The sequence below is a fragment of the Castanea sativa genome, chromosome 12 (genome assembly GCF_040712315.1).
Source record: "Castanea sativa cultivar Marrone di Chiusa Pesio chromosome 12, ASM4071231v1".
NCBI classification, from domain to species: domain Eukaryota; kingdom Viridiplantae; phylum Streptophyta; class Magnoliopsida; order Fagales; family Fagaceae; genus Castanea; species Castanea sativa.
Genome location: NC_134024.1, coordinates 7,690,439 through 7,715,816, shown reverse-complemented (window position 1 = coordinate 7,715,816; position 25,378 = coordinate 7,690,439). Strand labels below are relative to the sequence as shown.

Below are 25,378 nucleotides of genomic sequence, written 5' to 3'. Positions count from 1 at the left end.
GGAGTATGAAAGAGAAGAGGTGAAAAGTTCAGTGAGGATAAAATTGGGAATAAAAAAAGGGAAAAAAAATATTTTATTGTAAAAATATATTATTTTAATGAGTAGAATAGAAAAATAAAAGTTTTGATATTGGAGTATTGTAAAATGATATGGTATAATTGATAAAGTAATTTTTTAGATGGTAAAATAGGATAGAATTAGAAAAAATGAATGTGGATGCTCTGCCTTTTGCTTTTGTTGGGTATATGACATAGAGAACAGATTATTCTTTGTCAGGTGAACTCCTGATCTTTTAACTCTCTCTCCTCCCAAGCTGACACATAGCTGTATTCACCATTTACAGAAGCTGACCTGGTGTTTTGTCATCTTTCAGCTTGAATTTCAACTTGGGGAAAGCTTTAGTTTGAATCAGAACCAAAGAGTCTGATCTAGCGGGAGCTCAAAACCGAATATGGTGGTTTCTTATGGGGAATTTGAAATGAATCCACTTGGTTTGATGAATGCCACCTCCAAGTGGAGACCGGATTTGAATTATTATTGAAGGATGAAATTGAAAATGGGTAAGCAATTAATTAGAAGGATATAATGTGAGTAAACAAATTTACACAACAGGCCAAACCCTGAAGGCCGCCAGAACTAAAGCTTTTAATATTAAGCTCTAATGATTGTCAAAAATAAAGATAGAAAGAAAAATACACTATGCCTTTTTTCCTTTTTCCAACAAAAATTACATTTTTTTTGTATAAGAGAACTGTGAGATCCCGCGAGAGAGGGAGATGGGTTAGTGTTCCTTGCGGAGAAACAATGGCTATGATGTGTGTTGTATCCTAATTCATGAATTTCCGGCAGTTTGGAGCTTTACATAAACAGGGGACTTTAAATTCATCAGGCTCATCAGGATCAAACAAGTAATCATACCTGCAACATGAAGCCAATGATGATGCATTAAACCAAGTGAGAAGAGAGAGAGAGAGAGAGATAGATAAAGGAAGAGAGAGAGAGAGAGAGAGAGAGAGAGAGCATTTACGTTAGCTCGTCACCAGCAGATACATTAGTCTTGGCAATAAGTACAATCCGGCTTTCTTCATCACCAACACTCATAATTCTTGCATAGCAATTGGGCATACACTGAATGAAAGGTGAACCAAAGACAGCATGTTAAAAATAAAAACACAATAATAGTTGAGTTATTAACTGAAAAAAAAAACTATGGTCAACTACAAATCCCTTCTAACGCAGCCATCATTTCATATAAAATGAGGGTGTCACCCAATTTACTTATTTTAAAGTTGATGATGAAATGACACAAACACCTTCCATAAGAAAGCGTGGGGTAACTTGATTGGCAATGGCACATAAGCAGTTTTGCAACACTCGGAAGAAAACTGCAGAGAAGCTGAAGTTACAGACAATTTCCTTCAATTACAATAACTCACCGAATGGTTGATTAAGCGTGCTATGTTTCCTTTATCTGTTGCATCCACCACTACCTCTTCACTGATCTTAAACAGCTGCAAGATAATATATTGAAAAAGATTTAGTGCCAAAAGACAAAAAAGAAAAGAAATAACACAAGATTATTTTTTAACTCACATAGCAGTCTTTGCCTTCTAATCTGTACCGTGACTCCCTCAGATCTGCAATACTGCGTCTCACTTGTTCACCACGATATTCAAGAACCTGAAGACAAACACATACATGTTACTCCATATACAAGATTGTACTTCAAAGTCATGAGCAAAGCCAAAGGCACGGGCTTTTCATAAGGCCTGGAACAACAAAAGGGAAGAAATAGAAAACAAAAGAAGGAAAATTGCAGACACAGCTTCCAAAGTTCCGACTTTGCTTGCACTTAAAAACCACTTCCTCAGCCTAGACAAAGGCATGAGCAGGTTAATAGACACACGGATATAAGATGCTTCAAATGTTTACTTATATGGCACATATCCTTCAAAAATCAACGTTTGTTAGAATGGTCCACTGGGATGAATAATTGCATTAGAAATAAGCAGCAGAAATTGCAACTGAAATAAGTTAATACTACTTGTATGGCTTTTGAAATGAGTGGTCTATTCCATGATGCCATCTTACAATTTCACTTTTCTTTTTTGGTAATCAAACAAAAATGAAATGGGTCCTGAACCCATGACCTCACCCTTTACACCTTGCTCTTACAAGAGGAGGAAGCACCATCTTACAATTTCACAATATGAGAACATGTGGTTTAAAACATCATTTGCAGTGATAACTGATAAGTGACCACTTTCCACAATGCACCCAAAGTAAATCAAATATAAACAGCAATTCCAGCATAAATTCTCTATAAAAGGAAATCTAAAGGAAAATATTCTAGCTTTAACTGACATACCATTTCTCCTTCTGGAATGTTTCTACGTGCAAAAAGCCCCCATCCATGTATACCAGATCTACCAAAGCAAACCCTATCATGTTCGGTTCTCTGCAATCATATATGTATGCCCAATAATAGTCAGGAACCCAACCCAAAAAGAAGATTACTACTGAACAGAAAGGTTGAAAATTTGCCTGTAAGTGGTAAAGCCGTTCCCTGAAAGAAGAAAAGGTATTCGGCTCCTCTACAACCTGCTAAAATTATTTAAAAAAGAAAAGAAAAACTAATGTCACCTCTTGATTGATTTTATTGAATCCCATATCACAAGGAACAGAAGTATAAGAAGTCACATCTAATCTAGAAAGGAAAAGAAAATTACTCTATAGGTGTTCAAGCTTTGTATTGCTTCTATAGGATGATGACAGTGCCCCATCACTCTGTGGGAAACGGCTTCATCTTCTGTTCTCTAGCAATCATTAAAAAGAAAAAAAGTGAGAAAAATAGTGACATTTATTAAATCTGAAACATTTATATATAGGGGGAAAATTAGAATTAACTACTCAGACGATTATAACATACATGAAGATCTAAATCTTTCATGTAAGCTACCTTCTTGTTATTGTTCAATCTTTTAAAGATCCGACATCTTGCAGCTGAGAATGGTTCAAGCTCAGTAGTTTCTTCTGGAGGCATCTCTTCAAGCTTTGCTCTTTTAGATGAAATTAGCCTTGACCCAGCCTTTTTCTTATTTTGGAGAAGGCTTTTAGCAGAAAATACCCCAAGAGGAGTTTGTATAATCAAAACCGTATCTGGATTTGGAGCCCTGCATGGAAGATGAAACCATGAAGACAGAGGCTAAAACTGTAGACAGCAAAAGTGCAGTTGCTTGCAAAGGATGACATGAGGATCATCCAAAACCACATTGACCCCATGACACCACCAGAAGTGTAGTAGAAAAAGAATGAGGGATAGAGAAAACTCAGAAAACATTAAAAAGAAGGGAACATTTCAGAAATGAGGCTTCTATACCTGTGATAGGCACAATAAGAAATCATCTTCGTGATCTGTCTACCATTTTTCTCCAAGCAGTGCAACTGAAATTTATAAGGGAGAAACGCAATAAAAAATTGGCAGACTGATCATAAATCTAATCCATAGAGAAGCACATTATCAAGTCTCAGATAATAAATAATCATTAATAAGGCCAAAAGAGCAAAAGTTGGTCTGGACAGAAGCAAATGAAATATATTATCTTACAATCCTGATGGTTTGAACAGAATTAAAGGAAGTATATTATTTTCTATTCTGGGGCTCACTGTTAGATTCAATGCAATTTATTTATCACAATTTTATCAATATTTTAGACACTTCATATGAACACACTTAGTTTCTATTAGGAAGGTTTTCTTGCAATTTCAAGTTTCCTTTTTTGTAGTACTAATGTAATATCAATCCATTTCACAAATAATTGCCCCAAGGTGTGGCATTACAACTCACCAAGATGGCTTTTAACAAGACAAAACATATAAATCATGCTATGAGAAGATGCACAGAGAGAAGCACATGAGAAACATGTTCATAAGTGGAAAGCAGAAGGTACCATAATTTCATAAAATAGGACATGTTAAAAAGGTTTGCAAGTATGCTGAAAACATATTACTGCTCTACTGAGCCACCAGAACTTAAGTATTGCCTCTAAGATAAAATTTGTTTTATGAAACAATAATCATAAACATACCTCCATGCGATACCCTGCCCTTGAAGCACACATAGCATGGAAATAAGTGGAACACTTGCAACATTGCGTGCACGAACCATGAATTTGCTTGCAAATTACACAAATCTGAATTTTGAAGTAAACAAGATGCACTTCAGATTGATTTGGGTAAGATTTTCAATACAAGAACCAATCAACTCATTAGATCAGCATGTATTCATTAAGACCAGAATGAGAAAATCTAACAGGAATCAAATCATTTCTGGTGCATGGGCAATTCCAAACAATTTCACCTAGGCTACAAAAACAGTCTTCACCTTGATGATATTGAATGGAATAATTCATCATTGTTTTCAATAGTGTTAACAATTTTTTATGTCTTTGCCAACAGAAAATGACAAAGTACTTATCTGGATAGTTATTTAATGAGTAACATTAAAATATCACTTTTCAAAATTAAAGAAATGTATGCTCAAGCAAATTCAAACTTTTCAATATAAATTTCAGTGCAATACAAGAAAAGTGAATACAGGAGCTAAATTGGAACAACTATAAAGCAGCCAAATGTAGATTGGATATTCCACCTTTACAAATGAATTGGATGGTATACTCAAGATCCCAAGAGCTGGCTCCATCTTTTCATCACTGGCAAAAGAAACTTCAGGTCGAAACCAAGCACATGTGACATGAACCCACAATGTGTCAACATCAGTCGGCTTTAGAGCACCTCCTGAGGGCCAAAAAAGTAGAACCAGAATAAAATAAAGATATCAAATGATAATAGCGTATAGAAGCCAGCTTTACAAAAGTTTGATGAATTAATGTTCCACATGTAGTAATATAATGTATTTATAATGTAAATGGCAACAGAGCCTCAGGATAGGTGAGGAAAGCTGCCATCATATATGTGAATTCCTTTTAGAAGTAACATCCAAATTAATAACTAGCTAAACTCAAAAAAGGATGAAAGGGGGATTTTGCATGTAGGAAATTGACATAGTGGACAATTTCACAGATCAATACCAAACAGGCATTTTTAATCATTAACAAGCACTTCTAAAAAGAGAGAACTTGATCAATTTTGGTATCAAGCAAATATAAAGAACTTAAAAACATACAAAATTACCAAGTCAAAACTAATGAAATTCAATGATAACAAAGGAACATGCCTTTTACAGGACAAAGGCAGCACTCCCGCTTGACTTCAGGTGTTTCACATGCTTTGCAAACCCATGAAGTGAAATCCCGAACATGTCTTGCACCGTAACATTCTTGATGAACAGCAATTTGACATCTGATAAAAAAAAAATCAACCATGACATTCATGCAACAACAGTACATCCATCTAATATGGTAAGATCTCCAGTAAAGAAAGTCTTGCTTTACGATTCCATATGAAGCAAACCAAGAAAAAAATAAGAAGCAAGAAAAGAGAAGATTCTAGCTTCAGATAGCACGTATAAGAGGACTGAGCAATGATGAAAGGGGGATATCCAACATTATGCACAAATGTGACTAAGAGCAGACATTTGGGTGCATGTGCAATAGTCCATGGGTAAAACTGATGACAAAAACCTCCTTTACTCAGGGCCAAAAAGAAACCTGAGAGAGAGAGATATACAGTTATAGTGATTGTGTGACCCATACCCTTATTTAAGATCAATTTGCAACGTTCACCCACCAGCCAAATTAGGGTTTTGATAATAGATTTTTTATAGTTTAGGGTGAATGTTGCAAATGTCCCTATAGTTTTACACTCTTTAGATGGCAAGCTGCTCACTAATGTGGTCATTTTGAAAATAGTACAGGCTGTCTTATGTGGATAATCTGGAGAAAAAGCAACAGTCAAACTTTCAAAGGAGGATGAACTTATGTTGCTCTCAATCAAATCCTTGTTTTCTCCACTTCCTTCTGTAGAATTTATGGTTCTTTTAAATTTTCAATTATAATTGTTTAAAAGTTGCTCTATATTCTTTTAAAAGTCATTCACAGAATATAGGGTCATCACCTGGTGCTAGTCCCTTTAAGTGGGGCCTGGGTGGTTTGGATATTGTCCTACCCTTTAAAATTTTTTAATATGAGGTGGTCATTCTGAAGACTTATATCTACACACTTGTGCTTGACAGTCCGAGACTTTACATTACACTTGACAATAGCCCCTCTATTCTTTTTATATATTTTTTAAGTTACAGAAAAAAAAAAATGTCAAAAGTGTCAAAGAGATGTCGAAAGATAACTGCCTGATGTCACTGCTTTATACACCATACATTTGTCAGGTGCTTAAAATCATTACAGTTTGATGACTAATTATCAGGAAAATAAAGGAAAACACATTGAGCTCACCTATTGCAGATGATAATTTTGTTATAATCCCAATCTTCAACCCATCTACATACAGCACATCGCTCTGTTGTCCACTTAACACAAACGGGCTCATACTTCTCTGTCACAGCAAAATTAAGAATGTAGTTAGTACTATTATAAGTAGAACTTCAGCCAGCTCAACTCATCCAACTGTGAAATTCTTTGCTAGGAGAAACAAATTTGGTTATTATTGATAGCTAAGAGAAACATATATACCTTGCAAAAAAGTAAGCAACTTCTGCTTTCGTTCTTTTATGGAAGGTTTTTTAGGAGGTTTTACAGAAATAAGAGCATTTTCATGATAATCTGCTAGTTGCAGCATCTGCAAAGTCAAATGAGAATGCATAAGATATATACATGAATAAATGAGGTCATAATTCATAATAATAAAAAATAACCAATATGATGTAAAAGAAGGAAAGTGGATAAAAGCATTTTTATTATTAATAATTTGCTTTGGCAGAATATAGAGAAAAATAGGAAAAGAATGATACAAAGGTTCTAAAATCTAGCACCATATATTGAACTTCAAAACGAAATGCATGAAACCAATTAACAGACATCACACAACGCCAAATTAGAAATTACACGTTAGGAGGGGGAGAGAGAAGTGATCCCAGACAAGATAGTGAGATACTGACAATAATGAATTAATTTGGGGGTGAGGGGAATAACTTAAGACAAGATTTTGGAGACATTAATGAAAATGCTTAAATTGAGGAGCTCGAGCAGAACAGAAAAGAAGATACAATCAATCAGAATCAACATGAGAGGATGGCTAAAGAAACTATGATGCAGACAGAAATTAAGTCATCTCATTTAATGTTTTAGCACTTTCATATTTATAGTACTAGCCACCAGCTTCAACTACATTCATATTAATCATAAAACAATTTCTGCTGTGACTTTGCAGACTGGTAATACAAATACAAACAAAAAATAGAAATTTACACCTTTCAAGGTTTTAACAGATCCATATCCATCAGCCCTAACCAAATGGATAAAATTGATTACACATTTTTTAATCTATACAACTTGATATTCAGAAGATTGTGGACTGTACAAATAGCATATTGAAAAAATGAGTCAAATTTTGCAGAAGATGAGTGGAATTCAGCTTTTGCAATCATTACTTGGAGTTTAACCCATGCAGATAAAACCCAAGTATCAGTCCAACAACAAGAAATTCTCATAAAAGGAATAACTCTAAATACGTAAAGGCAGACATGGGGAAAGACTATGCAATATGAACAAAATGGGAAAATGAATCATAATACAAACCCATTGTTCCAGTGGCAGCATGGAACCTTTCACCCTAACACTAGTCCTCCAATTTTTCATTTTGGAACCAGTATGTTTCACCCATTCACTAAGTGCTTGCTTTTCTGTCCCGCAGAACCCACACTTGCAGATAACCCTGGTAAAAAAAATGAACATAAAGAAAATACTTTCAGATGTCAAAAACCCAAGTTAATAAGAGACCACAGAGTGAAGCCTTAGGCTAACTGTTTCTTACAACCATTTATTTATTTAATTTAAGAAAGTATCTAATGACCATATCTATACATGTTAATAACTCACTTAAGTATTTGTGGTGACAGAGACTGTTGAGAGGTTTACTGGATTTTTTTTTTTTAATATACAAAATTTATAATTTAACAGAACCACTAGATTAAGGACCTATTAAAAAGATTACTAGATTTAATATTTTTTCAATGAAAAATTGTGCAAAAAGAAAAAGATGAAAGTTATTGATCAGCATTGATATTTCACAGCATAATCCTATAAGCCTTCCTCCTATAATGAAAATTCAAGTAAAGCTAATGGATTCAACCGTAATAATTAAAATAAAAAATAAAATAAATTAGGCACTTATGAAGCTATTTGTGCTTACAGGTGAAGACTTGGAAAATATGTGCCTTCCATGCCATTGCAGAAAACAGTAACCTTGTTAGGCAGCACCAATTGACCATTATTTTTGTTCCATCTGTACAGAAACTCTTACAGTAATCAGATATAAAGAGGCAAAGACACAGGTCCAATATCAATCAGAATGCCACATAAAAAATTTCTTGAAAACAAAGTGAAATTATAATTATAATGATAACAACAACAGCAGCAGCAGCAGAAAAAATTACAATAATACCACTGCAGCTCCAAATACTCATTATCATTGCCATCATCATCCTCATTTCAATTTTTTTCCCAGATAGGTACACTCATTGTAATTTTTTTCCCAAATAGGTATCCTCATTGCAGTTGATTGTGATATTTAAAAACATTAACAAAAAAAATTTCATAGCAGACTTACTTAAACTTATCAAACTATAAAAGGGGTTGGGGTTTTGGGGTGGCGAACTTACTTGACTTTAAGCTGCGACTTTTCTGAATCTGATAATTCAAAATCAAATTTTGCTTTGCAAGTTGGGCAGTAATAATCAGTGCCTCCCAGATTCTACAAAGCACAAATAAATTATAGTCAGGGGAATCCAAAATGTCTTTTCATCATCTCATTATGCTGTGAGAACAGAACAGTAATGTCAGATATAAAGTGTTATGGATAGACCTTAAAAAGGTTGCTGGAAATTTTGTCACACTCAGCGTGCACCCACACTTTACAGCCATCACAACGTACCTAGTTCAGAGAGGTCATCCAAATAGATCATTTTTATAATATAGTAGTTACCTTCAAGCAGAAAACAATTAAAAAAACACATATAACTCAGGAGTAGCATGTAAATTGCCTTACCCAACTTCCACTGTCTGAATGATTCCATATCTTCTTGCATATGCCACAATAATGTTTTGATTTTTTCAGCTGAAATAAGAATTCATGTAAATTTGAACAATAAATATATAGCACAGAAAGATTTTAACTAAAAAGTTGGTTTACAAAACTTATATAAGAAATGCCATGGGACAATGCAGGTCATACGAACCCTGGCGCATGTTTTACATAATAATTGCCCTCCTGGAGTTGGAACCTTAATTTTCTTTGCCATTTTGAAAGGAAAGGCCATTCCACAACCTTCACAGGGCTGTATGTCTTTCTTCTTCCCATAAACGCCCTGCATAAACTAGCCAAATTCAACAATTTATGAAGTTTGGAAGGAAAATTTCTTACTACAGAATAAAGTAGAGACCTCTACTATTCAATTGGTTAAAAAGAAAAAAGGGAAGGGGGGGAAGGGGGGGAGAGATTGGCAAAGAAAATGTAATTTGCTATTTTGCAACTAAGGCTTATCTTAGGTAGGCTTCCTTAGCAAAAGAAAAATTAAAATGTTAATGATTCAGTTGAGCAGAGTTTTCCCTTCTTGAGTCACAAATAATAAAAATTATCTATGAGACCTGTACTCTAACTATATTTCCTTCTATTACATTCTCAAACAAGCAAAGCAGTATGAGTAACCCCCAAAATAAATCTAATCAATACAGAAATTCTATACCCATCAACAAAAAAAAAAATAGAAATTCTAATAGCAAACCAAGTCCTGCTAATGTTTTGATCTTAATTATATATTACCCAGATGATTTTGAAGTAATTTAAATACAAGAACGAAAACAAAAAAACAAAACAGGAAGGTAACTTGCCTGGGTGGCGTAGTGACAATCTGGATCCTGGTTTGAACCAGTAGCCTCTTGAACTCCCCTAAGCTGAACAGATTCCTCACAAGTTGTGTTCCCAGCTGCCATGTTTATATCTGCTACCAACTTCTCTGTAAACCCATTTTCTGCCAAAAATGCCTCATCTATTGCCATCTGAAATTCACACGGCTTGCAGCCATTCAATTCAGACTGCTCCTGGAACCTAGACCAAGCAAATACTCCTTGTAAGCACAAAGGCCAATCTAAATAACACAATACAAAAAAGCTGCAACAATAACACACCTGTCTGCATACTCCATAAAGGGAAATATCATCCCACGCTTGACCCATGCATAATCCTGCTCAAGATCATTCGATGTATCCTATTAAACACCCCACATTCTTCTAAACACAATAAAAACACAAGCTCATAAATGTAACAAAAAAACCAAGCTTTATATAGAAAGCAATTCATAGTTTCATACCCTTTGATTCTCATTCCCAGAGTAGCCAAAAAACATCAAACAAGCTGCATCAGGTATACAAGACCTCAAAACCAATTCAGGCGCTTGAGTCATTGGATCAATCACAATGGCAGGCCAATAAGGCTCCTTCTTCCCCGACTTTGCCCACACTATATCACCCGAATAGAAGTCCTCCGGCCCGTAATACCCGTCTTTCCTCACACCATTCTCCAAATACTCATCCTCCTCTTCCTCAATTATCTCAACCGGGAAATTCTCATCTTCCCCTAATTGCTCATTCACCGATGTCAAAGTACTCCTCGAGCTCGAAAACCTCCTAACATTATTGAAATTCTTAAACCCCACATACCCTTCTTCCTCTCCCTCCTCATCCTCACACAATGTAGCAAATTTCCTACACTTAAACCCGGTTTTATCGTCTCTCCTCACATCCCGGTTACCAATTTTCGGCACTCTAAAGCTAAACCTATCTCTTTTACATTCACTATCATCATCAAAACTATAATCACGCAAGCTAGTCTTACTATCTTTCCTCCAATTCTCAATAACCGAATCATTAAACCGCGATGGAAGTACCTGAACTCGTCCACGCGAAGTTTTCACTAGCGGCGGCCTCGGAACTTCAGCTGCCGCTGCCGCCGCCGCCGCCGCCACCGTCACCGTCCGATTACTCTTCATCTTCCCTTTGGCCGCCGAATCACGCCCCTTCGTTTTCGACTCGACCTCGCCGCCTCCGCCGCCGCCGCCGCCTCCGCCGGGGGAGCACGACAATTCAGTGCACCAGGAATCATCGAATCCCTTCTCCGAGCTCAGCATCCCTTGAAAGCTCACTGGAATTATACCAGCCGCGACTTCGCCTAGAAGATTCAAAGGATAATACCCATTGCTACTCTTCTTCTTCGTCGTCTTCGTCTTCGTCTTCATCTTCTTGCTACTATTGCTGCTATTGCAATTGCTGTTACTTTTCCTCTTCCTCCGAGTCACGTCCGAGTTTTCATCGTCCTCACCCGCCGAGTCGTCGATTTTCGTCCGTTTCAGACTCGGCATTAGGGATTTCAAATTGCGCTTGATTATCATTCTTCCGAATCAAAACGCCACAAACTAAGAGCTTTGGGAATTCGAATTTGGAGACTGCGAACACCAACTCTCAAACCCGAATATTCAAATCAGCCATAAACCCTAATTTTGCGAGAAAAGAGAGAAAAAACAGAGCAATTGGGGAACAATAGGGTCTGAGAACCAATATACACAGAGAGAAAAACCAAAAACACAAACTTCACAGAGAGAGAGAGAACAAAGAAAGAGAAAAAAAACAAAAACAAAAACAAAAACAAAAACAAAGAAAGAGTAAATTGATCGAATTGAAAGGCTGAGTGAGAATAGGGATCTAAAGCTCGCTCTTTTCTCTTAACTGCTTCAGAGCACAGAGCGAAAGAGAGAGAGAGAGAGAGAGAGAGAGAGAGAGAGAATATAATATAAATATAAATATTTAAATAGATATATAAACTATTTTATTCAAATCGTAATGTAATTATAGAAAGAAAACATAACTAGTAAATTTGGGAAAAGAAATAAAAACAAAAAAAAATTTGGGAATTTTTTTTTTTTTGGTTCAGAGAGGAGAGAGAGAGAGTCGAAGAGAGAGAGAGGGGTCGGCGTTATCTTGTAAAAGTGATATAATGTGTGAGAAGAGAGAGAGAGGTGAAGAAAGCTAACGTGCGCATTGCGTGTTTGGAGCACAATTTTCTTCTTTCTTTGTTTCTAAGGTCCGAGAAAGAAAGAGCATGGTATGCTGTGAGTGAGTAAGTGAAGTTTCGTGGGCTGGGTTTTTATAAATTTTGTGAGCTAAGATTTTAGCTCAAAATTTAATGAAAGAATGACTCTTTTTTTTTTTTTGGTGTGTACTACGCAGTTGTATTAGTTTGTTCCAAGAAACTTGGAACTTGCGTGCCATGGAAACTTGGATGCTAACTTTTTTTTTTTTTTTTTTTTTTGGTTTTGTGGTTAGTAACATAGTGTTTTTAATGTTTTTAACATTGTTTGTTTACTAAAATTTGACGTGGGCTTGTTTTGCAAAGTTTCAAATTTGGTGGGATGAGTCGTGACTCTTGAGGTACGTGTTTTCTTTTTTCTATGGAAAATTTTCGTGGCTTTTTTGGGCAGGTGTGTTGGTGTGTTTTTTGGACGTGGGATTATTGAGAATGGATTTTCGGTTGAAAATATGTCGTGGAATGTTGATGATTTTGATATGTGTAGTGATTTTAAAGTGTTTCTGAAATGGTGATTTTTGGCGGAGGGTGACGTTTCTCTCGGAGAAAATAGACGGCAAAGATGGGAAAATTTATCAATCATGGAAATATGGTGGTGGTAGTGTTGGTGTTTTAAACTATAGGGGTCAGCAATGGAAGGGAGGGATTTTCCCACCAATTTCTTGGAGGGTATTTTTGGTATCTCACCCACGAGTTAAAACCAGTGACACTGCTGATATATATATTTTATCTTTTTTTTCTTTTTAAAATTTTCAATCTTTTTTTTTTTTTTTTTATATTATTATTTTGGATCATGTAAAGCTCAATTAACCAAATTCACCATAGTGTATTGAATTTTGATATACTACCATGTTTCATTTGGTGTTTTGGGTTGATTGGGCTTTGTTAAATTGTCACTTTGGATCGCTGCAAATCTAAGCTTTTGTGGGGGCCATCATGATCATACCCTGAATCTGTGAAATAAATCCATCAATTTTTGGTTGCGGATGTCTTTTGGTGAATTCATAGATGAAATTTGTTAATGGGTACGATTCCATGGATGTCCTTCATGATTTCTCCACTATTTTCTGCAAGTTCAGGTTCACACAGGACATTTCATCGAAACCTAGGAGCTGGGATTCGATTTTTTTTTTTTCTTTTAAACTTAATTTTTGGTCTTCCTTTTTTATTATTCTTTTCTTTTATGGGTGTTTTAATTTTTATTTTTGTAAAAATTAAATTGTAGTAACAGCTTTGGTTTTGGGTTGTGATTAATGAAGTAATTGATTTTCTTGGAAGGGTATTTCGGGAACTATCATACGGATTCCAATTCATGAATCTAGTCTTGAATCTTTTTGTTGACAAATTTTACATGGTTTTTGTTCTTTGTTTTTTTTTAATAATGATTTTGTTGTACCTTAGACCTAATTTGATTGTAATTTAAAGAACTGTACCAAATTTTTTTTGTGTTGATTGATTAGGAGTGAGCCGTGACGAAGATGACCTCCATGGTTGTACTTGTACCTACCAATACCGTGAGAGTTGTCACAATATCTCTTTCATTATTTGGGTTTTGTATGTACTTTTGGCAGTGTTATTTGGCCTGTTGCTGAATGCTGATACGTTGAAAAAGTCTTCCAACTCCCCAACAAAAAGTCTTCGAATCCTGGTATGAAAAGCCTGAGCTGAGTTTGCACCATTTTGAAGGTAAACTACAAATCGAAAAACTGTTTGGTGTATGAATTTGATTGACTCCGTTATAGACACACCCTGCCAATGATTTGGAACTGTAACTTGGGTTTTGATGTTGTTTCTTTTGGCTGTAGCGGAGGAGGTGGTGGATGATGAAGAAGAAGAAGAAGACGAGCTTTCACTGTTACTGTGATCATTAGTGTCCATTCACAATCTCAATCATACTTTGAAAACTGGCTATTATGTTTGGTCTTGAAAACTGAAACAAGTATGTCTTGGATATATGTATAAAGTAGATGTATATTCGATGCATGAGATATGTTCTCTTGAAACTAAAGCTAATCGATTATTTATAATAGCCTGATTTGTAAACTTATTGACCAATTAAGAAAAAGTAAAAACCAAACCAAAGGTTATCATTCAACGATCATTCAAAGTTCTAGTCATATGAGAGGACTAGAGGAGCAAGCAAATGATGGAAGGTCAAGGATTGAATAAAATATCTAAGATATTTGATAGATTATAATAGACACATTAATGTAATAACTATTACTGTAAAATAGTCATTTTTTATGAATAATTATTCTTTAAAATGAGCAATAAATATTCATTTTTTTTAATACAAGATAGAATTTCTACTCTAGTTTAATCTAAGTGTATATGTGTGTGAAATTTCCTCTTGAAGATTTGAACCCTGGCCCTTGTCTCCCATACTAGAGTGACCACCGCACTAAGTGTGCACGGTTAAATATTCATTTCTAAAATGGTTGTAATAATTATTCTTTAATAAGTATAATATTTCTAAATTTAATATATTTCCAAATAAACAAACTTTTCATATGCGAGAATAAAAAAAATCATAAAATTACTCATCTCTCTTTCTCATTTAGAAAATAATATTTTTTAAGAAATATAATTGAATGCTTAAGATATTTCCTAAAATAGATTTTAAATTTTATTCTAATGCTACAACTCATAATCAAACTTATGAATATATTTTGTAATTTCATTATAACATATTTTTTTCTCACTAATTAAGATACCATTCATATCGTAATTCTCATTCAGTGTACTAAACGTGTCTTAAATTTTGAGTAAGATGATTGGTTTTGAATTAGTGAAATTACCCTCTATTTGGATTCAAAGATGATAATAATAACAAGTTCTGAAAAAGATGATAAGAATATGACAGTTTTGGGTGTTTTTATCAGTGGTTAATGATGGCAGGGCCTAAACTGGTACAGCATATTGGAATTTGGAACACGTTACACATGAGACCAAGCAAGAGGGTTTGGTGTGTTATTTTAGTTTATAGTGTATGTTGTTTTGACAAGCTGACAGAGTTTTTAAGCATGTTATGGTTTGAAAATGGTTTTGAGGAGATATCCTGAAATGAAATTTCCTTGAAAGTTTTAGTAAAATTTAACCATAGCTTCTCTATTTCTTTTTCAATTTTATTTCTGGATAGTATAGGACAACCTTTACACCAAATTGGCGTAGCTGTGGTTTGAATTATTTAGCTACAGCAGCTATTTCATTAGAAGAAGATTGCCCTTTTTAGGAACATCTGATAATAGTGTAGAAATTGATCTACTAAGTGTTTTTTTTTAATTCACTTTTATGAATTTGTAAATATATTGATTTGTAATTTTCTGTTGTAAGAGGCAGCGGATTTGGATTGGATCAACAAAAATTGGTAAGCTTGTGAAGCCATAAGATATTGACTTCAGGAGGATTCATACGCTTATATAATTGTAATTGTTAACAATAGAAAAGGTTAACCATTATTTCAAATGTCAAAATGTTTTATTAACTCTTAAGAAGAAAAACTGTATCCTTTGTAAGGAAGTTAGCTAATGGTCAAACGTCTTCAGTTTTATAGTATTTATAAGTTCTAGATTTTTTCCCAAGTTTTCTTTTGGTTTGATTTCTAGTAGATGGTTTTGATAATTAGATGATCAACAGTAAAGTTTAGGGTACCATTAGAAAAGGATGAGCTTGTGTCCTATTGGCAAGGCACAAGCCCCTATATCACTAGAAACTTTTGCTATCTTAACTGTGAAAAGAAGAAGTAGGGAATCAAAAACATGGTCACAACTCACAAGGGGAGGAAAAAGGAACTAAGGAGAAAGAATTAAGAATAGACTTCAAAGTCGCTGCAAACTATTATCAGGATAGATGTTTGGATTACGGACAAAGAATCTGTTTATTACCATAATTGGGTAAGTTAGTTACAATGATCTAATAAGAACACTGCAAGTTTAAAAAAAAAAAATTGTAATATGACTATTAATTACCATAATTATGTGAGGTATCGGTATTGTTGTCAAATGGTGATCAAGCTAAAACCATAGGTACTCCACAATAAAATAATCTAACTAGGTTAGAGCTGCACGGGATATGTGAGTACGCCACTACTGGAGGTAGCAACTGGAAATAAGGGTTAATTTCAATTGTAAAAACTTCAATTTTGTTAGTGGATTTTTCCTTGGGGTTTGTGGCTAAATTCTTAATGTGTTTTCCTTTGGTGGTTACCATTGGTTTTCTACATCATAAACAAATCATTGTGTCCTTTATATTTTTGCCCTTATATTATTGTGGTATGTTTCTATGGTATCATTAACCATGAATTGCGTCATTTATATTTTTATACTTACATTATTCTGATTTGTTGCTGTGGTATAATTAACCTTGAATTTAAATCATTCTCATAATCGGTTAATTAATAAACTAAATTTTTTATATATATATAAGATAAAAATTCTACTCTAACTTAATCTGGGTGTATATGTGTGTTAAACTTCCTCCTAGAGACTTGAATTCCGGCCCTTACCCCCACACCCCACAAATATTTATACTTGTAAAGTGATCATCACATCAAAAGTATTTGGTGGTAATAAACTAAACTTAATTCCGCTGTATTTTAACAAACGGGATCTAGTTTTAAACCATTATGTTTTTAATGACCATATAATTCGTAATATTTTGTCATAGCTTGAATCAGTTGGGCCTCACAGAGAGCCCACGAGATCTTGAATGATCAAAAATAGAGAATATAGTTCAATAATTGAGCTCAAATTACTCGGGTGATAAAGTTGTATTCAATGTGGGAGCAATCAATTTGTGGGAGGAAAAATATGAGGGAAAAGTGAGGTTTAATGGTGGGTTGGATTTGATGTGATTTGAACTAGAGGAGCCTATATTTGATCGTTTGAAAATGATATATGATTAGACTGGTGTAATTTTGTCTTGGTGTGTTCTTAGCCTGAATTGGGCTAATACGTATGAAATTGTGAAATGGCAAGGACAAATTTCCCGTTAAGGTTGTAAGTTTTTTTTTTTTTTGGGCAAGTTATGAAAGTAACCAAATATGGGAAAGGTATATGATGGTTAACTATAAGTCTAATGCAAGAGTGTACAGTATTTTGACAACAAATTCTAGGTGGATAAATTGTTACTAGTTTTAATTAAAACTTACTATTGAAATTACTTTTTTTGTGCACCAATAATAGTAGTCAGTAACAATCTATCACTGAAGATTTTTTATAAAAGTGTTGTGGTGGGCAAATAGTTCTTATGTGGCGTTTGGTACGGGGTAATATTTTAGGATTCCTAGGAATGTTTAAAGATTCTCATGTTTGGTTGCAAATCACGATAAGGAATCAGATGCCAGGGGAATCTGGATTCCCCTCTCAGTGGGAATGTGGATTCCCTTTAAAGCAGGTGGGAATCCAGATTCCCAAGCTTAAAGGAAACTGTATTTTTTATAGATTGACAATTTTAACCATTTTTCATTATCATTTAATCAATTAAGATAAAATATAAAACAAATTATTATGGATTAAACTATTTTAAAATTATTATTAAGAATAAAATCATTTGAGAATTTAAATAGTTATTTTTGTATTATACCTGTCATTTTGAAATGTTAGACTATAATTTTAATGAATTTTTCATAATTAATTGTTTATATTTGGTTTTTCATTATTTATTTAGAGGAAGATTTTTTTTTTTTAAAGACTTGGTAGTTCACATTCAAATCTAAGGATAGAATAGGAAAAATATATAATTCATTTAAGATTCATGAGAATAAACCAAATATTATCATCTCACATTCCTAGGAATCTTAAGATATTCCCAATGAAACCAAACATAGGAATAGCTACGTTCTTAGAAATGTGATTCCTAGGAATCATATTCCTAGGAATTTAGATGCCAAGAGTAATGTAGATTCCCACGTACCAAACACCACATTATTGTCTTGACTAACTAGGAGTTTAGTCTAGAAGCACATGCCAAAATCTCTGTAGTCAACTAGTTCCCCACGGATCTATCATACACCTTAAAACGTGGGATTGGAGTTTAAAAACTTAGGATCTTCTCGAGTGTGATGCTTCAACAACGTGTTTTACTGTTTTTCTAGTCATGTTTGCTTGATGTCCATTGTCCCGACAATAAGTGCATGAGGCACTTTTGCATATCACTACGAAAAAGCGCTTGAAGCTAACTTACAATAATAGGGTGGAGCCTAATCTTCTAGATAATTTATTATTTTGTTTAAAGATTGTTTCCCATTGAACTCTATACAACGATGTTTTCAAAAAATAAAAAAACTCTATATGATGAGCTGGTATACCATGTATCCGATATATGGGAGTCATGTGACCATACTCCTACATGGGAGTGAGTCTCCGGCTTCTATCCTATGTGAGAGGGTGGTTACCTTCCAATTTGGAATACTTCTTGCAAATCAAGAAAAATGTACTCATATTTGGAAGAAATAATATAAATTTTCTAGCTTGACAAAAATAGGTCAATCAAAATCTGACCCAATGATTAAACAAGTTTGGTAAGGTCACCTAGCTTTTCAACTAAAAACCATCCCAATTCACAATGATGTTTTTTTGAATTAATTAATTAATTGACAGAACTCACAATTTTACAAATAGAAAATCTGCCAGTCCACCCAAATCAGTGAGATTTTTCGACCCATTAGGGGAGTCAAAGATTAAGAGATTACCAAAGAGGCTGGATATCAGTTGTTTAGGTTTTCTTAACCCAAACTCAAGTTGACTTAACACAAGCTTGACCCAATGTAACTTTTGGATGGTCTAATTTTATTACCCTTGAAAGTATGAAGGGATGAGAGAGGAGATGGTGAAAAGTAGAATAGATACCCATCCTCTTATTTGAATGTTCTAAAGATTAAAAGGGAATTATAGTATAAATCCCTCACAGATGTTTGGTTGTAAGGTGGAAAGAATAGGAAATTATAATATATAAAGGAATGGACAAATTTACATTCCTTTGTTAAACTCTATACCTAAAAATTAAAATAATAATAATTATAATTATAAAGGTAAACTTGAAAGTTGAAAAGTACATAAAAATCCATTAAATCAAAATTCCTTCCCCTCTATATGCCCAAAAAATAAAAAATCCTTCCCCTCTAAATTCTCCCTGATTTGGAGGAATTTAAAAGTGGTTTGGAGGGGTTTTTAACCCTCTGATTCTCCTCAAATCCTATATATATATATAAAATAAATCCAAAGAAAGGAGAATCAAATCTCCATTCCCCATCCAAACATATCCTAAGATTAAAAGCTTTCAAAAATTTTATTTTCATACAAGACTATACAATAAAATTCTTATATATTTATCACATATGCATATAGGTCTGCAAATGGTGTGGATGCCCCAACGTCTCACAAAGCAAGCTCATTAGGATTGCCACATTAGTTCTAGTGATCATCTAAGGCGGCATGAAATGGTCATGTAACCATGCTGTCGGCTGTTAATAGTTCAATCAGTGTCAATGCTTCTGGCAGGTGAATTCTCCTGCTCATGAACTTTTGAAAGAAGAAACAAGGAACATCTGCAAAGTTCCTACTTTTATTTTGGGCCATCTCCTTCTACCGAACAAAGGAATAAACGGATGGAAAAGAAAGTAAGATAGAAAAAGTTGCAGTTTAGAAGCTTATATTCATGACTGTGATGTGTGACCAACACCATATTTGGTCATACCATTTGTTAAGTAGAAGCATGAATAGAGAGATGAACACATTGCCATTACATAGCATATATATGAACAAGTACAAATTTTTGAATCCCCTCTTATTTTAGCAAACCTTATGTACAACCCTACCTGCGCACTTCAGTCTACTTGGCAGTTATTACTACAAATAAAGAGATCAAGGCTACAATAGTAGGGGTCTGGTTTATTGAGTGATACCTGTTCAAACTTAACATTGACTCCGAGTTCTATTTTCCAGGTTATTCTATCTCTTTCATTATTTCATCGACCTAGCTGCTTCTTTTCTATGCTCCCTCAAACTGAATTAGTTAACAGTTATTACCTCTTTCCATCAGATTCTTCAGTCCTTGCAAACCTTCCACGGATCCTTGGTTGACTGTCAGCAAGAGCCTTCCTGCAAGCGTACTGAAAACAAAGCCAAATTATAAGTTTAATTAATCAGCTCAATGGCTAAATCCGTGCATGGAAAACTAATGGAAAAGATTGTTGAAGTCTTGAAGCCAAGAATATATGTACAAGTGAATGCATAATGAGGGAGTCTTCTATGGGTTTCCATCTCATTTAAAGTTCTAGGCAAAGCAATTCATGACTGGGAATTATTGAAGGTGTACATCAACCAATTAGATAACTTCCAGAGGCCCCAGGAAGTAATGACAAAGGTTGATTAGTGGCTGCCCTTGTATCAAAATTCAAAAGTCATTATTTTATGCCAAAAGCAAAAAATTTCCAAGGCAATAGTTTACAAGAGTGGTGGTTTTATAGACATCACTGATAGCAGACTTCAAAAGAAGAATACACAATTGGATATGCATGAATCCATCTCTTTTGATATGGTGTATACTTCTTCTCTTGCATGTGCAGGGGGGATGGCAACAGTTGGACACTGTGCATAGTTTACTTGCAATAAAGTCCTGATTCTATCAACATTTAGTTCACTTTGAAATTTTTGAAAAAATATTAACTGATGAAAATATAACTGAAGTACACAATATTTAATATTAAAGTACCTTGATTTTCCTGCCAAAGTTCCTCTTTGTCTTCTTATTCCTATATCTGGAAAGCTTTTCCCGGCGTTCTTCAGTAGTGCAGTTGCTAATTGTTAATGGACGCTCATGAGGAGAAGGGATGAGGCTCATGCCATTACCAAGAGCCTGTCATAAAAACTCAGTATCAATGACCCAGCCCCATCCTGTTGAAAATGACCAGAAACATCTAAACATTTCTCAGTCCATAGACTTTGTTACAAAGCCAATGAATACTTGGTGTTCAATTGCAAGTAAATGAATCTCTAGAATCTGGAGGTTTAAACATTCAAATGAAGAGCAGGGCGAAGGGAATGAAAAATAAATAAAATAAAAATCTAAAAAATAAAACACTAAAGAGATAATCAACAGGTTGTGATTGAAAGGGCTGATAACATTACTAGACTATGGCTGTATGAATTTATCTGGTTCTCAACTGAAAAAACAACATTGATAAATGTTTGTGACAAACCTGATGCATTGAAACTTCAGTCACAAGCATTACCTGATAGTCACGTAGTATTTGTAAATGGCCATAGATTGTTATAAAAGGAGGTTAATTGAATTTTTCATAAAGGGGAAATAGGGTTGTCAATTTTATTTTCAAGGAGCAGGGTCCATCCAGGGGAAGCTGTAGGTTCTATTGATATTAACCCCAGAAATATATTATATTACAGAAGCATACTATATATTAATATCTAAAAAGAGTGGGGCAGACAAAGGGAGAATATTCTCTTCTTACAGAATATTGGGTGTATTCTGGATTTTTTAATTTATTTTAAAACAAAAAAAAAAAAAAAAAAAAAAAAAAAAAGCTCATATTGGCAGGCCTCCCAACAGAATATAGTAATTACTTGAATTAAGACTCAACAGGAATACTTTTGAGGCACAATTTAAATCAACAGGATGTCTTAAGCACACCCACCAACATTATGCACTTCCAAAGGTGAACAATTTCAGGACAGCAATGATTGCCTTTCATGAGTGGCTTCTAACACCTCTAGCATGGTAAAAGCATAAAAAAATACAAGCGAGCTCACAAGGCACATACAACCTCTGAATTGATCTTCTTTTTCATTTTATTTTTTGGTTAAATAATCTCTACATTGAGCATGTGCCTAAAATTTCTAACAAAATGAGTCCAAAGACATCATCCAAAAACCTGTGAATTACTTTATGAGTCTTTGAAATAGTAGTGACATAAATGTGATCCTTGGTCAGAAATTACAAAGTCCAACATATTTTCAACTCAATTAAGCCTTAATCCCAACTACACGAGTCTTAAGACAACTTAAAAAACCCCACAGCATATAGTTGAAAATTTTAGTTACATGCATCATGTTTTCCCCTTCGCTTTCAATTTATTATTATTACCTTTCTTAACATAATCTCTTCTAGAACCTAATCTCTGTAAATAAGTGATGTTTCATTCTTGTAAGCAATGAAAAGTTGTATCCTTCCTCAACCACGGAAAACAAACATGTCAGAAAACAATGTAAATTAATTAAGTCTGACCTTAATGTCTCCTTCGCTATATGCTCTCCGCATTCCATAAACTGTACCAAAATCCATTCCAGGAAAATCCAGGAAACTTGGTTTCATTGCAGCTCCATGCATCCAGTCCATTGAGCTTAAACATTCTGAGCTGACACTTTTCTGGAATGGTATATCAGGAAATGGTTTGTTTTCTTGAATTTGGTTTTCATCTGCCCTCATAAAAGGAATTTTGGTATCCATCCCATCAGAGAGTGGTGCTTCTATGGCTGCTTTTTCCAAGAGATCCTTCCTGCACTCATAGTAAACCTCATTCAAAAGCTGCTCATTTCGAAGTGATTCAATGTCTGCAACCTTGAACCCTTGGGTGGAGATGACATCCTCCCCACAAGATATAATTGACATGGCAGCTGTCATGGGATCAAGGCTCACAACTGGTTCTTCAATGATGGGTTCTGGAGCTTTGAAAAGATCCCCTTCTCCTCCCAAGTCATATTCCGAGATAATGGAGGTCTGAACCAGGTTGCCCTGAATTACACAAAAGGAAAATAAATTAATAAGTAACAAAGAAAAACTGTTGACTGTGAAACACCTTACTCTTGACACTATTCTCAGACAGGGAGATTTAGTAATGATCAAAGAATATAAAATGCCACACAAGTTATTAAACTGTTTCTAGATTCCGATAGTCATCAGACAAAGAGTAGCAGTATTATTATTGCAAGTTTTTACCATTTAACAACATGCTCAGACAAGAAAAATCACTTTCTCAAAAAAATTATAAAAAAAAAAAAAAAAAAAAAAAAAAAAAAAAAAAAAAACAAAACAAGAAGAATCATGTTTACACACAATATTGATCATAAAAATATGCCAGATTTATATTTGGACAGGCAGCTCTAAGCGAATTAAGGTTATGCATTATGCACTTATGCTCAAATTGGTATCCCCAAAATAAGAGCGGAAATGACAGCTTTATAATTTCAGATAAAGAACTCAGGGGTTTTAGAGAACAAGCAGCAAGCATGGTTTTCATTCTTTTGAAATTATGTATTTGGTCTAGGAAAAAATGGACATGCTCTTGATATTAAATCAAGTGAGTTTTCCAGAATGGAACTTCCAAAATTGTAAGGCACAAAAAGTCACTGTTGCAAATTCATCCAAAGCAAGAAAGAAAATATTAAAAAAGAAACATTTAGAAACTGGTATAGTAGTTACTGAAATTTGAACCCAAAATTCCTTCAGACCAGCCAAATTTCCATAAGTAAGCATTTGGATGGAATGGAAAAACCCCAATATCAAAAGAACTTTCCCTTCCCAAAACTTAAAGTTAATATCTTCACATGCACTTTCCCTATAAAGAAACCCTGTCAAGTTGCCTAAAAAATCTTATATAAATGGCTAAACCACCAAACCACTTGAAAAGGATACTAAATTTTCCAAGTAATTCATCCACTTTTAGCAAAAGCAAAGATCCACAACAACTTTTTCAAAGGCAATTTTTCTTTCTTTCTCCTTGTCCCAAGTTTAGTGTTCACACTAAGCAAAAACCATTGAATAAAAATCAAGTTAAAGATTATAACTTTCCCTTTTCCTTTATTTTTTTTTTATCTCTTTTTACGACCAATAAATAAATAAATAGGGAAAAAAAACCTTCTACGCTCACTTTGTTGTCTCCAAGTAAGTGCTATGGAAAGTAACAAACCCAACAAAGATTTCACATCAGAAAATTAAGAAAAAATGGAAGAAAGAGTAAAACACACGGAACTATGATTGAGAATATGTTTTCCATTTATATGCCTTTTCTTTTTCTATCATTTTCCAGATCCAGCATGTAAAGCTAATCCCAGCTGTTTCCATTTGTGTTCAGACAATTTTTGGTAAAATTTAAAGATAATGAAAGATCTTTTTTAAACCAAATTTGTGTAAACCCAACAGCATAAAACACAAAGATGCCACACTTTTATTACTTACATATTAGTACCTTCTTTTTCTTTTCTTTTTTCCCATTTCCTCCTATTTTCTCAGCTAGCAAATATTAGAGTAGGACAAAAAAAAACACCGAACATAAATCTGTCAAAATTTTACAACTTGAGCTTTGATATCACTGAAACAAAAATTGCTCCATTTGCTTTGTCCCTATTTCTCAGCAAGCAATAAGAAGATAATTCAGAGTACAAAACAAACACTTAAAAGTACACAGATGAACAGTAAAAAACCAAACTTTAGAGCAAATTAGCTCAAACCCAGTTCAAAAACAGTCAAACAAATGAAGATCAACCAAACCCACAAAGCCAAAACAAAGAGAAATGGAAAAAAAAGAGAGACAGACAGTACCATTGAAGCATTGCACTTCTGGGTTTTACAGTACTCCTCAAGTTGTTGAACTTCCTGAGAGAAATTCTGAAAGTAAGGGAACAAAAGACCAGCCTCGGCATACATTTCTCCAACACTTCACACACTTAACTAAGCTTCCAGAGAGACACGCAGCTTTTATAAAGAGAAGAAGTTTTAATTCACCTTCCCCAAAAAAAAAAACAGAGCGACAAAAGCAGAGCAGTCCTACAAAGAGAAATTGGCAACTTGGGTTGGTATGTTGTTGGGCTCTGATTTTAGGACTATAAAGAGGAGAGAGAATGACATATATATATATAATAAATTATTGGGTGGTAATTAGTGTCAATTTTAAAGTTTTTTGTTTTTTGTTTTTTTTTTTTGCTAACCTTTATTTTTAATGTGCGTTGATGTAAGAAAATAGAATAAGGACAAGTTTGGAAAAAGGACATCATTCATCATTTTTATAATGCACTACTCCCACTCCTATGTCTCTTATCATACTATTTCTTTTTTTACTTTTTTTTTTTTTTGTTGTTGAAATTTTTGTGATATT

The 25,378-nt window shown here is 34.2% G+C and overlaps 2 protein-coding genes across 10 annotated transcripts; both read right to left on the bottom strand.

Moving 5' to 3' along the window:
- Nucleotides 1–545: 545 nt before the first annotated feature.
- Nucleotides 546–11,951, bottom strand: LOC142619874 (histone-lysine N-methyltransferase ATX4). 6 transcript variants are annotated; one of them, XM_075793216.1, is made up of 23 exons: nucleotides 10,502–11,951; nucleotides 10,320–10,399; nucleotides 10,023–10,239; nucleotides 9,371–9,508; nucleotides 9,181–9,249; nucleotides 8,998–9,066; nucleotides 8,795–8,886; nucleotides 8,326–8,418; nucleotides 7,713–7,848; nucleotides 6,648–6,753; nucleotides 6,411–6,510; nucleotides 5,237–5,361; nucleotides 4,652–4,797; nucleotides 4,089–4,193; nucleotides 3,380–3,444; nucleotides 2,960–3,173; nucleotides 2,730–2,816; nucleotides 2,545–2,604; nucleotides 2,369–2,458; nucleotides 1,594–1,680; nucleotides 1,437–1,511; nucleotides 1,028–1,128; nucleotides 546–918 (listed from the first exon to the last, which is right to left on the bottom strand). In XM_075793216.1, the coding sequence occupies exons 1-23, from the start codon at nucleotides 11,576–11,578 to the stop codon at nucleotides 828–830; spliced, it is 3,423 nt and encodes a 1,140-aa protein (XP_075649331.1). In that variant the 5' UTR covers nucleotides 11,579–11,951; the 3' UTR covers nucleotides 546–827. The 6 variants fall into 6 exon arrangements, with proteins under 6 accessions (XP_075649331.1, XP_075649332.1, XP_075649333.1 ...); XM_075793217.1 differs by having other exon boundaries at nucleotides 2,545–2,601; XM_075793218.1 differs by having other exon boundaries at nucleotides 9,371–9,499.
- Nucleotides 11,952–19,378: 7,427 nt separating this feature from the next.
- Nucleotides 19,379–25,101, bottom strand: LOC142619935 (uncharacterized). 4 transcript variants are annotated; one of them, XM_075793325.1, is made up of 5 exons: nucleotides 23,707–23,949; nucleotides 22,513–23,019; nucleotides 20,983–21,126; nucleotides 20,298–20,380; nucleotides 19,379–19,853 (listed from the first exon to the last, which is right to left on the bottom strand). In XM_075793325.1, the coding sequence occupies exons 1-5, from the start codon at nucleotides 23,758–23,760 to the stop codon at nucleotides 19,784–19,786; spliced, it is 858 nt and encodes a 285-aa protein (XP_075649440.1). In that variant the 5' UTR covers nucleotides 23,761–23,949; the 3' UTR covers nucleotides 19,379–19,783. The 4 variants fall into 4 exon arrangements, 3 of the variants coding, with proteins under 3 accessions (XP_075649440.1, XP_075649439.1, XP_075649441.1); XM_075793324.1 differs by lacking the exon at nucleotides 23,707–23,949 and adding an exon at nucleotides 24,826–25,101 and having other exon boundaries at nucleotides 19,390–19,853; XR_012841616.1 differs by lacking the exons at nucleotides 19,379–19,853; nucleotides 23,707–23,949 and adding an exon at nucleotides 24,826–25,091 and having other exon boundaries at nucleotides 19,989–20,380; nucleotides 20,983–21,164.
- Nucleotides 25,102–25,378: the final 277 nt, after the last annotated feature.